The sequence below is a fragment of the Sipha flava genome, unplaced genomic scaffold, assembly GCF_003268045.1.
Source record: "Sipha flava isolate LNK unplaced genomic scaffold, YSA_version1 304_pilon_pilon, whole genome shotgun sequence".
NCBI classification, from domain to species: domain Eukaryota; kingdom Metazoa; phylum Arthropoda; class Insecta; order Hemiptera; family Aphididae; genus Sipha; species Sipha flava.
Window position 1 is genome coordinate 470,992 of NW_020272981.1, and position 12,296 is coordinate 483,287.

At 32.3% G+C, this 12,296-nt stretch overlaps 1 protein-coding gene across 2 annotated transcripts in view; it reads right to left on the bottom strand.

The window, feature by feature from the left end:
• Positions 1 to 12,296, bottom strand: part of LOC112686331 — a 44,740-nt gene that overhangs the window by 23,278 nt on the left and 9,166 nt on the right. The window contains exon 2 of one of the 2 annotated variants that reach the window (XM_025558549.1): positions 8,946 to 9,048. The exons of the other annotated variant lie outside the window; for it this stretch is intronic. Coding sequence (XP_025414334.1) covers positions 8,946 to 9,045 — 100 coding nt within the window. The 5' untranslated portion in view covers positions 9,046 to 9,048. The remainder of the gene's footprint in view (positions 1 to 8,945; positions 9,049 to 12,296) is intronic. 2 annotated transcript variants of the gene reach the window in all.

Consider the following 12,296-nt stretch of genomic DNA (forward strand, 5'->3'; position numbering starts at 1 on the left):
TTTTTAAAATTGAACAAGTGGAGAAAAACAAAAATTTAGTTTTAAATAATTTACAATCGTATTAATTGTTCCTTATATCTTGGATGTATTTTCTTCCACGTACCTCAGTGTTATAATTCCGAATATGTTCTTCTTTTCATCATAAATTAGCAACCACCAAACTATTATGGTTGAGAATTCTTTAAGATCAGGTAATAAGTTTAAATTATTGTATTGCCAGTTTATCGGCTGCAGCCTATATATGTTTAAATAATATTTATATTTAGTATTTGCTTTAATTCTGTGTTGTAATTGTTATCTTACAAAATTGTATTGTATATATATGTTAAGTTTATCTGATCCGTATTATTATAATAGTACTTGAGCCCATTATGGCGTTTATTAAATAAATATAAAAATAAATAACAAAATCGTTCGCGAGACATCGTTTTAACGAATTTTCTGCAGCAATGTATTCGCCCAACCAAAAGTAAAACTTTCGTATGATATGTACGTTAATTGTACGCAAAACGTTGTCATTGACCCAGTGCCTTATAGGTAGTAATAGTTAATTATACAACTAGTCGTTGCGGTTAATTTATTTCGCCATCACGCTGGAATAATACCAGACGGTTACAAATCACAATAAACGCGCGTTTTTCTTAAAAAAAAAAAAAAAAAAAGACACTGCTTGCTCCTGTTATGAGCGTACGGTATCGTCGCCAGACGCGCCCGTCAAACAATGGATGGAGAAAGTCTCGGTTGACTTGTATCTGTACGCAGCATGACAACACTTGCAGATCCACGCGGATATCGCAAAACGTATTGTGCGATGACTATATGGTAGCTACAGCATGATTCATCGCATTATCGTTTCGGTTGGATTCATTTTTTCGGTCCTTTATCACGATCGTATTCGTCTGAGAATGTAAATTGTATGCACCGCGGCCCCGTAGCCAACGCGAAAACTTCTACGGCGCGTTGACTCGAGATAAAAGTACATTATTAAACGTATATGATTTTCGCACATATGATATAACATTGTCGTAGTAGAAAATCGAAAGGATTGATCCGTTTTAAGGACTCAGTTAACGATGCCAGCGAGGATTCGAACAGTTCTCGTATTTTCCCAACACTGATGGTGGTGAGTGATTTAAAAGTCAACATGGACAAATATAACACGACTATGATAATATTGTACAGAGTGTTCTACGAAAATTTAACATATTTATGCGGTGGCAGTGATCTATGTGGTGCGAAAACTCCATTAATCACTTATGGGAAACTGATCCGATCAAACAAGCATTTGTAATCACTCACGTGGTAGTTACAAGATGCAGTATGGAGAATATTATGAAGACTATATTTTCAACGTTTGATTGGACGACGGTTCGAAATGTTTTAACCGCAGCACCAAGTAAATTATACAATTGTAATTAGATCGTTATAATAGTTCGACCTCTCCTAGAATATACGGTTTAACGAAAAAAGATTTATTATCCGTTTTCTACGCGAATAATAAAGTTGAAAAAAAGATTTCTACTCAATCGAAATTCTGAATTTCGTGACATTATCAAAGTGTTGACGTTTATTATTTTAGATCATAATCCGAAAGATATACGTTAAAAGCGATTCGGTTGGCATTGTACGCTTGTGCGTACCTATTATAGTTGATTAAATAACTAATAAGAATGTTTTTTCATTTTTTTTTTTATCATATATTATATACAGTATAATGATAATTTAATTATATAATTACGTTTTTCAAGGATAATAATGTTTATGATATTATTTAAATTAAAATAATTTTACAAATAGTAGTTTCTTGTTGTGTGGTTTTATTTTTTTTAATTTAATTAAAAATCATGCGTGTTTTAGTTAATTTAGGTTAGGTTAGGCTTTTTTTATTATTTTTCTTTCTTTTTACATTTATGTTAATACGCCTGTTTTTTTTTTCATAATTACTATATCGAATTAGTATTAAAATTAATATTAATTATTCTCGATAACTAAATTTCTTTAACTTATTAAAAAAATTTCATTATACTAGTATAACCATTATGTTTCATCATATTTTGAAGCATAATGTTATAGATATTGCATTATAAATACCTTTCAGTTTTTAAAAATCAAATATTTTATAATCTGAGAAAGTAATGGATAAACTTTATGATAATAAGCGGCTCGGATGTTTATAAAATTACATATTTTTTCTATTTATCCAATTTAAAGCTAATCTGGATACAAATTTAATTCATGTTCTACTAAATCAAATAATACTATTTTTACTTTGCATAGTTTTGCATATTTAATGTTTTTTTTTTTTTTTAATTACATATTTTGGGATTTTAAAAATAAAAATGCATATTTTAGTACATTTTTTTAAAAAACAATTTAAATTAAAAATCTATACAGTTAATTCCACAATTTTTATATATAAGTTTTATAGGACGTAATAACTACAGTCACATATTGACGTAAAATATAATTGTTTAATTAAAATTAAATTATTATCAACTTATCGTGTTTGTTTGGGACTACGTTATCTAATATATAAGGCTCAGAAGTTGATAACCTTAAAAACATTAAAAAATGACCTATAAAAAGATGGAAATATGACATAAAAACGTCCTTAAAAATGACCTAAAAAAATGACAAACATTTGTTTTAAATTTATAAAAATACATTATTTTAAATATTTTACTCTATTTTACTATAAAATTCTGTATAAATTTATCAACAATTTCAACTTACTTAAAATATGATATAAAAGTGACAACAAATGTCCTTAAAATATGAAATAAAAGAATAACAAACATTTGTTTTACAAATTTATCAAATCTTACGAATTACTCAAAAATCAAAATCATTGCATTGTACGATTAAAGCGTATTTGATGTTATCAAAAGTAAATGACGACAATCATCTGTTTATAAATAATTATATTTGGAAAAAATCTCTCTCCACGCCCACTAAAGTGATTGGGAGACGTAGACGAGCACCAACCGGCAAACGCTAATAATGCAATAAATAATAAATAATAATGTAAATTAAAGTAAAAAAAACGCTATGCATATTTAAAAAATGGATTTTATTTATTTTTTTGTGTATAATTTGGTGTTTTTATTGGCTAAAAATGCATATTTTATAATTTTTAGAGCTTATTTTGATTGCATATTTTGTAATTTTTTAGTGCATGCATATTACAGTAGTTTTAAGTGCATAACCATCTGAGTCCTAGTTATGATATTAACGCGTTTATTAAAAATGAATGAGTTGATATTTACGTCAAATTATTAAGACGAGTGTTTTTTTTTCGAAATAATATAGATGTAATAAAAATCATTTAAATATACTTCGGATGGGTTCGACCGAAATGTAAGTTTGTAATATAGTATTCACGATAGTCAGTAGTTTTGGATATAATTTCATCGACAGCTCAACAAAAAGATTTATCGCATACTGACAAACTAATACTGGTCCTCATAAGTGTTTTTGTATTCTAAATAGTTTAAACTGATTTTTCGCATATATCTTAGACGTATTATATATGTTTAAAGATTACAGGAAACACGATCAAACGCATTACATTTAAAGTACGAAACCAGAACAAAACACGTTTTTTTAAATTTTGACGAATACGAACGAACAGTAAATAAGTACATAATTTTATACTCTCATTATAATAAGCTTACAAAAAAGAGTATTTTAGAATACTTCTCGTCGAGATTATTACTTTGGATGCGCATAAAATTACTGCGAGCAACAAAGATTGAGGGTAATCGCAAATAATAGCTATAGAGAATAAATTATACGCGATCAACCATCCGGCACTAGTAATGTTTATAATGGTTAAAATTATACGTGAAATATTCGGTTAAACGTTTTGAGGTATTCAAATTGTTTAACGATCAATAGATTATATTAATATACAACGTTTTGTTGTTCTCATAATGATTTTATTCCAGGAGTGTCTTAAACGCATGCATCCTGCTATCAATGACACAACCCTACGATCCTAATTGAAGTTATAAAGGAAGAAAATCTGTATGTAAGATTAACAACCACATCGGTGAATCTAACGAATACGGAATATGCACTTTTACAATAAGTATTATATTGTACTGTACATGCAACATTATTTTCATTAAAAATTGTCGATTGAACGTTGTCTTTAAATTATTATTATTGTTACAGTTAATACAAAAACACTGCGTTTCTGCTTGATGTAGAACATTTCGTGCGTAAAATACATACGAATGGCTTGAAACCTATTGATCATTTAAAATTGCCAGTGAATTCGATCAAATATTTTTTTTATTTTATTTTTTTGCACACGTTGGCCCGTTAATCTGATTCAAGCTATGCAATTACCATGCGGTGCGAATAAAAGAATTGATAAAAATATAATTTTTTCAATTTCAAAAAACATAATTTACAATAAGACAACAATACAACTTCGGGCAAGCCGAGAGAGCAAAATAAATTTTCAGGTCAGTACAGACACGGTTTGAATTACCCGTATATAATAATATTATTGTGGTTGTTACTGATTAAGCACGATTTGGCGGCTTACATATTATAATCTGTAATTGTTTGTGTAGATGAGGGGACCCCGCTATCCGTTTATAATAATTATAATATTGTTACGTGCATTCAATTATAAAATGTATGCGCGCCTCTGTATATTAATATTGTTATCTGCTATTTACGCGCGCGACTAGTGTTTTTTCATTGGCCTGGCGTGTATTTCGTTTGCCGGGTTACGCAATTGCAAAAAAATAATTACTAAATCGGTAAATTATTTTTGTTCGTGTGTATTATCTCTTTACCCCACCCGTACACTTACCGTGTCCTCGAGTACGTACAACCTGCTTACGAGATATTTACTAATCGACGTAAGCTTTACGGTTTTCGTTTCTCTGTATGTATATTGTACATTTAAATCGCAAATAACAACGCGTATTGTTGTATAACTCTTTTGCAGACATTTAAACGTTAAAAATATGACGCTCACACGCGCGTCAACCGACCGCGGAGCGGCGGGGTAAAAGCGAAAAGAGTGAAAAAAAAAATTTGCTTCGAGACTACTGAGCAAATTAGAAAGCAATTTGTCATTTCTTTCGCGATGCTGCTGCTGTTGCTGCTGCTACTGCTGCTGCTGGTTCGCTACTACTCTTCGTCCGCGTAAAGCAAACAAACGCAATGTTCGGCGGAGTGTACTGTATTGAATATTGTCCTACCGACCTAATTCGACAGGTCTAATTTGTGCATTACGCGGCGGCCGAGAGCATTGTTAACGATGCGCGTTTCTAGGCGTTTCCAATCCGACGTGAAACTAGTTTGCCAGCTGTTACTTGGTCATCAACGACCTTAATAGTATATTATTACATTATTGTTTCGATACGCGCGAATAATGATATAAAAATTCACGAGTCAACGACGATTGTACAAGTACGGGGTAGGATTCGTTAGACCAAATATAACGATAACCGTCGACTCGGTCGTATCTATTATATTATTGAACGTTTACGTACATCGTTACGATCGATCTGTTTTTCGCGTCTTGTACTGTTATTTTCGTCTCGATGTGCACATGAGGTTATTTTGTTTTTCATTTATTCCATTCCGTCCACCGATTTTCGCTATTCCGTACATCATCGTCTGTTCTTCGAATCCGCGTTCAATCGGCGTTATGGTGTCGTTTGGTGGCCCCATAACGTGTTCTCGAGGTTTGTGCGTACAATAATTGAACGTGTGAAGGTAAATGCGGTCCGAAAGTGATCGGCAAACTTAATTAGAAAGCGAAGGTAATGGATATGTAGAGTGTAATGAATTCAATTTTGCATTTGATATTTGTTTCGTTTCGACGTCACCTTGCATTCAGCCGCACACTTTCAAGACATATCATGTTTGGACAAATAATCGAAACCACTGATCGTGTTATTTATATACCCATCCGGTACGACGTAGTGATAAGTTATTGTTTGCGACATTCGTATTCGAGTAAGCAGTTCCTGTGCTCCGTTGCTTAGAACAGCGTAATATATACCAACAGAACGAAAACGAATATAACATCATAACGCATCATACGACTACAGACTTGTTCAATGCGAGGAAATCGATTGCACGTGAAAAACTTGAAAAAAAAACACACGCGAAAAACGAGTATAAGGATTTTACGCTTAATAATTAAAATGTTTCTGTTCTTTATACGCCTTACGATCTCATAGTGTAGTACACACGATTCTGTAACGATGACAGCATGTCTTGTATGCGAACGCTGCAAGATTAAGTAAAGCTTTACCGATCCTATATAGTGATTATCATAAATATTTGTCAACTTCAGCCGCAGTTATTGTTGCTCTTTGATTAAACTACGGTATATGTAATATATTTATATACATAGGCGTAAACTATGTAGTAGAAGGAACTATATGAAGGAGAGGGGGGTTGAGAGGGTGCAACTGCCTCTACTCTACAAAGTTAATGAGGCAATGCATCTGTAGAAAAGGAATTTTTGGTTTGTAAGAATTATTTTTTCAAGAATAGTAAAATTTTTTGAACTATAAACTATAAAAAAAAAAATTATTGATTAAATCAAATTGTTCGTTGACATTTGCCATCAAAATACATCGTAACGCACATTAAGTATTACATATAATCTTTAAGTATACAGTATATTAACATAAAATAAAATTTGACCCCCCCCCCCCTACAAATTGCCTAAGTTACGCTTATGTTTATACACATATAAATTCCTATTGATCGTGCTCACACGTCAAAAGTGATTTTGTAATCATTAACTTTGTCCTTTAGTTCGCTCCTGCAATAATGCTGCGGTATATAATGTCAATCGACCGGAGAAAATTAATTTTTTTTTTTATATTTTTATTTAAAATAAACAATCTATACAGTTTTGCACAATAAGTTTATAGGTTGAGAGTTATTTAAATGACATGAAAGTTGTGAATTAAGCAACCACCCATTAGTGACTCTTGGCTTTGATTAGATAGATTTTTTTTTTTTTTGATCATGAGACGTTAGACGTTAAAGTTTTCTAAGAGGTCACGGCATCAGTTCCTTTTTAGTCTGCGGTTGGGATTTCCTGGAAGAGTGAGGATGAAAAGATCTTTTATGAGAGGATTTGGATGAGTTTGGAGTCATTTATGAAATCTATTGTAGGAAGTGCGTACTTCCTTATCTATTGTTTTCATATGGAAATCATTATGAAGAGCTAGGTTTAAAATATAGGACGGAGCATTGGATAATCGTCGGAGTGATATGTTTTGGAAAGTTTGGATTCTATTAGTATTAGATTTTTTTGCAGCGCCCCACAGTTGGAGTCTATATGTCCAGATTGGTTTTAGTAACGCTTTGTAGATTGTTAGTTTGGTGTTTAGAGTGGAGTTCTTATTTCTAATTAGCAAAGGTCTGAGCATGCGCATGCGATTGTTTAAGGTTAGCCGTTTGGTTTGGAGGTGTTTCTTCCATGTAAGTCTTTTATCAAAGAATAATCCTAAATATTTAACTGTATCAGATGTGGGAATTAATACATTGTTGAGAGTAATGTTTGGACATATTCCTTGTTTAAGTGTGAATGTTGTGTGTGTAGATTTGTTTTGGTTAATTTTCACTCGCCATTTTTTGTACCATTCAGACAAGTCCGGAGAAAATTAAATAATAATATATTAAACATTTATAGGCTTCATATTCCACACTCATTGCGACAATACATATCCACGCACGTGTATATACGTACTCTTATAAGTCGAACATATTTGTAAACTATAATCGACTTAGTAGCTTCGTATACTTGTCGTATACATGTGTCAGATAGAATCTAGACAAAACATATCCAAAATAATAAATATCTCACGTAAATATTATCAAAAAGGATAAATATTCATGACGGTATCATCCGAATATGTAATTTCAAATTTTCGACAAAAGTAAAATCATAAATGTTCAACACTCCAAAATCACTTTTCTGTTAATTGGCTTTTGATGAAAAAAATCAGATTGACCATTGAATTTGATGAGATGAATTACATGCACAGAGTTCATTCATTTTCAAGACAAAAATAAATGTTATAAAAGTCAAAAATTTATGTTTTCAATATAATGAATATATATATATATATATATATATATATATTACGAATATAACTATGTATGAACGAATATTTAGTTGAACAATACTGTCAGAAAATATATCAATAACCACATAGGTTAATAATCAAGAAACTACTATAAAACCTTTGTCGACAAATAATATTATTTTGTCACCAACCACTACTGAATGCGCAGTACACCTAATTGAGTTTTCCACAATATATTTTACTGCCCATTGCTAATTAATATTGTTTGTCATCGGTGCAACACGTTTGACTATGTGTTCACATAATATCATATTTTTCGTTTTATTTTTAAATGAGTGTATAAGATATGTGCGTCTAATAAAGGTTATCATTCATCGACGAGTTGGCTTAATTATTGTACGGAGAAAATTACATCGGCGGTAAAGTATTATAATCATTTATTCGAACCGTTCACTCGGTCGTTACAAATCACAACGAATACAATAAGATTCTATACGCGTAAACAACTACGTATGTGTTAATACTTAACGGATTAAAATATTATTTGATAGATTATCAGATTTGAAAGTTAACCGTACGCGCGCGTGGATATATTACTCTACAATGTTACCGAACGAGATTATCGGTAAACTTACTTGTATAGCACTTACGGTATTTTCTAACAATTATGTTTCTTGTATGTTAACTACCTGCCGCTACGACTTCTTATACTGATGCAGTAAGGTCGCGAGAAAATCGATTTTGTGTATGTGATCTAATACTATTTTAATATATAGATATTGAGATTTCGTGTTTTAACATTAATATTGTGTCATCTTAACGAGTTCGGAGATTATAATGTTAATTATAATATTACAATATTACCGATACTGTACAATGAGAGAGTGCGTTGTCGCGGTCGGTTTTGGAAGTTATCGAAAATGTAATCGTGGCACTGTCGGACACAATTGGCCGTGACTCGCATGATCTGACAGAAACAAAAACATATTGTTTACTTTATAAGATTAAAACCACTTTCGTTAAAAAAATAATTAATATAATATATTACTTTGGCAACTGCTGCCTCTACCTTGTTGTGTAAGATTCGTTATTGGTGCGATTTTTAACTACACGATTGCGTTCGAAGTTTTAAACATTTATACCAATTTTCATACTTGTATTGGTGTATACCATATGCCTATACGAGAGGACTTAAAAAAGTTAGCAAATACTTTGTATTTTATTGCTTTCATTACCTATGTTTATTGTTAATGATATAAAATATATGATTTATAACGAAATTTCGTTATTTCCGTTATATTATATGGTATTTTCCGAGTTTTAGTAAAAGTAGTAGGTTATAGATGTCAAGGAATCAAAATTTAAGCATTTTCAAATAATTTATTAACAATAATTTCATTCAAATAAAAATTGTCAATTTTATTTATTAATTACTTTTCTTTTATTTAGTCATCCTCATTTTACTTTTACTCGTACCTCATTTTATTATTTTATTATTAATTTTTTTTATGAAATATTATAGAACTGTTAGTGTATATATATATATATATATATATATATATGTGTGTTTGTGTGTGTGTGTGTGTGTGTGTGTGTGTGTGTGTGTGTGTGTGTGTGTGTGTATGTGTATTTTATTAGATACTATACGGTGAAATTAATAAATTTAACAACGTTGCATACAATTACATACGTGATCGTGTTTATTTATTTATCTTACCCACCTTTTTGTTACCCATCTACAAACGTACGCAATCGAGTTCTACCCCTTTTCATGGCGATCCGTTCACGTGTTTATCAGTCCATATGTTCGCGATATGCGATACAAAATAAAACACTCTCTAATTCGTAATTTTTATAAGTTTAAACAGAGGTGGGCAAGTAATTGTTTTAGTCGGAGTCTGGAAGATTAAATGAATTAACGAACGAGGTCTAGAGGAGAAAAAAGGTATTCTATTTCATTAGAATCACTAACGGTTATTGGTGTCAGGAAAGAACCTCTACGCGGTACACCTAGGCAACGATTCAATAATTCTCTCACTAATTGGCTAATCTTTCCATCGCAGGGCTCGGGTATTATAGACTAAACATGATAAATACCAATCCAAAGTCAAATACAAAAAGGCCCTGCCGATAACTTCAATAAATATCGAAATACTCCTAGCAAACATATGTAACATATGAAATTGGTAGCTAAAATACCACATGATAAATATGCAAGTGCTATTTTCACTGAACCCATGTTGGAAATAAAGTCATCAAATGCAAGAAATTTTGAAGGAATAGAAATTTTAACGATAGAATTAGCCAAGTTACAGTTACATTTGTATACAAACCACCAAATGTTCCATTTACTTTCCACAATCCTGATAATTTTAACAATTCAAGAACAAAAATAATAATCGGCGATTTCAATAACCATCACATAGAATGGGGATATGAAAATACAAATGATGGAAAACGGGTTGAACAATGGTATCATGGAAATTAGTCGCGGGAGTCGTAAGACCGAAACGAAACATCTAGCCCGGAAGAATACTTAAAATCTTTGAGAAAATCTACAAAAACTATGGGGACCACCCCGACGGGTCTTAGGCAATCGTCCTGCTTAAACATTGGTTTCGGAGCCTTTCAGTGGCTATTCGTAAGCTTGTAATTATGTAATAATATGTTACGGTTAACTTCGGGCCGTTGACAAATAATGTAAGCTCTCTATACGTTACTATACCGTGCACGTTTTATACGATGGCAGCACCGACGGAACAGGTTTGTATCTTCCGATTTTCCGACTTCTACCTCCGTTTCCTACGGGTTACTGCTTACCAGTCCGTTGCATCATAATCGCATACAAAACTTCCGCAATTCGCTTCCGAAATCGGTGGAGGAAAAAAACTAATTACATAATTACCGCTTCGGGACGCAAGTGTGATAGTATAACATGATCATAACGCGTCGTTGTGATACACGTTTGTGTGTGCAACGCGCATTCGTTCGTAACGTCAATCGATTAGCAACCGAAACGTTTTTTTTTTCATTATCTCGTGGTCCACATACGATTTTACATTTATTGTATTTGCATCACGTTGTTTGGCCTCCGAACATCTACCACCCACCCCCGCGGCAGTACAAAGCGTAATACACCCGTGTTGTGCCGCGTAATATTAATTTGCTCGCACGTGGTTTAAACGATCGACATTTTTTCCTTCTCATTATCATCGTCGTCAATAAAAACGGTAACATGGACGTTAATATTTCGTCTGAAAATACCGGTTCTTGGTCCTGGAATCTGATTGTTAATCGTCAACTGCGTCTTACTTTATTTTTATTGAACGTCGCCACGACATCTCGCGGGAACTGCAGTTGACTGACATCAAAATTAGTGAAGATGGCCGATACGATTATGCATAAACGTGAGAACTATAATCGAAGTTTAGTTATACCCCCGATAATGTTTCACGTGCGGTTATAATTATATAAACAATAATTATATACATAATATTTATCAGTAGTAAAATCGGTTACGTTTTTTGACTCGTGTGTTATATGATTATCGAACTTCAAAAATATTAGCATTCCGAAACTTTCGATACGCGTTGAAAACAAATTTGTGATGTTATGAGAGAATTCCTATGCCGGAACATTAAAATTTTTCGGTTATTAGGTTATATACACACACACATGTGTGTGTGTGTGCCTGTGTGTTAAAAAAAATTAAACTGTAAATGGTTGTTTATAGGTCAGTTTCATTAATTTTTATGACATTTTTACCGCCATCGTCGCAGCGACGCAAAGCGCATCTATTTTAAATATTAAAAAACCGATAATAAATTATGATTTATTATTATTATTATAAATGTCTGCCGTTTCTTACGTACACAAACGAGTCCGACGCCCCATGTTCCGTGTTCAGAATCGTGTAACGTAGACAAAATAACTGTCGACGGTTTTATGTGCGCGCGTTCGACGAGTGCGTATTTTGCAACAAAAATGTGTATATATAAATTTCAATAGTCATTTGCACGTGTGCATAATATTGAATCAAACCCCACGACGACGTTATGTAAACACCAGCATTTCTACTGTCGTACCTACACTGACCTATCGATGGAATTGATTATATTATGTATTAATCGAGTATGTAGTGTTTGGGAAACCAGCATAAGCGCAACTATAGGATTGAAGGAGCGCTATTATGAGAACTTGACCGCGGGCGTGCAT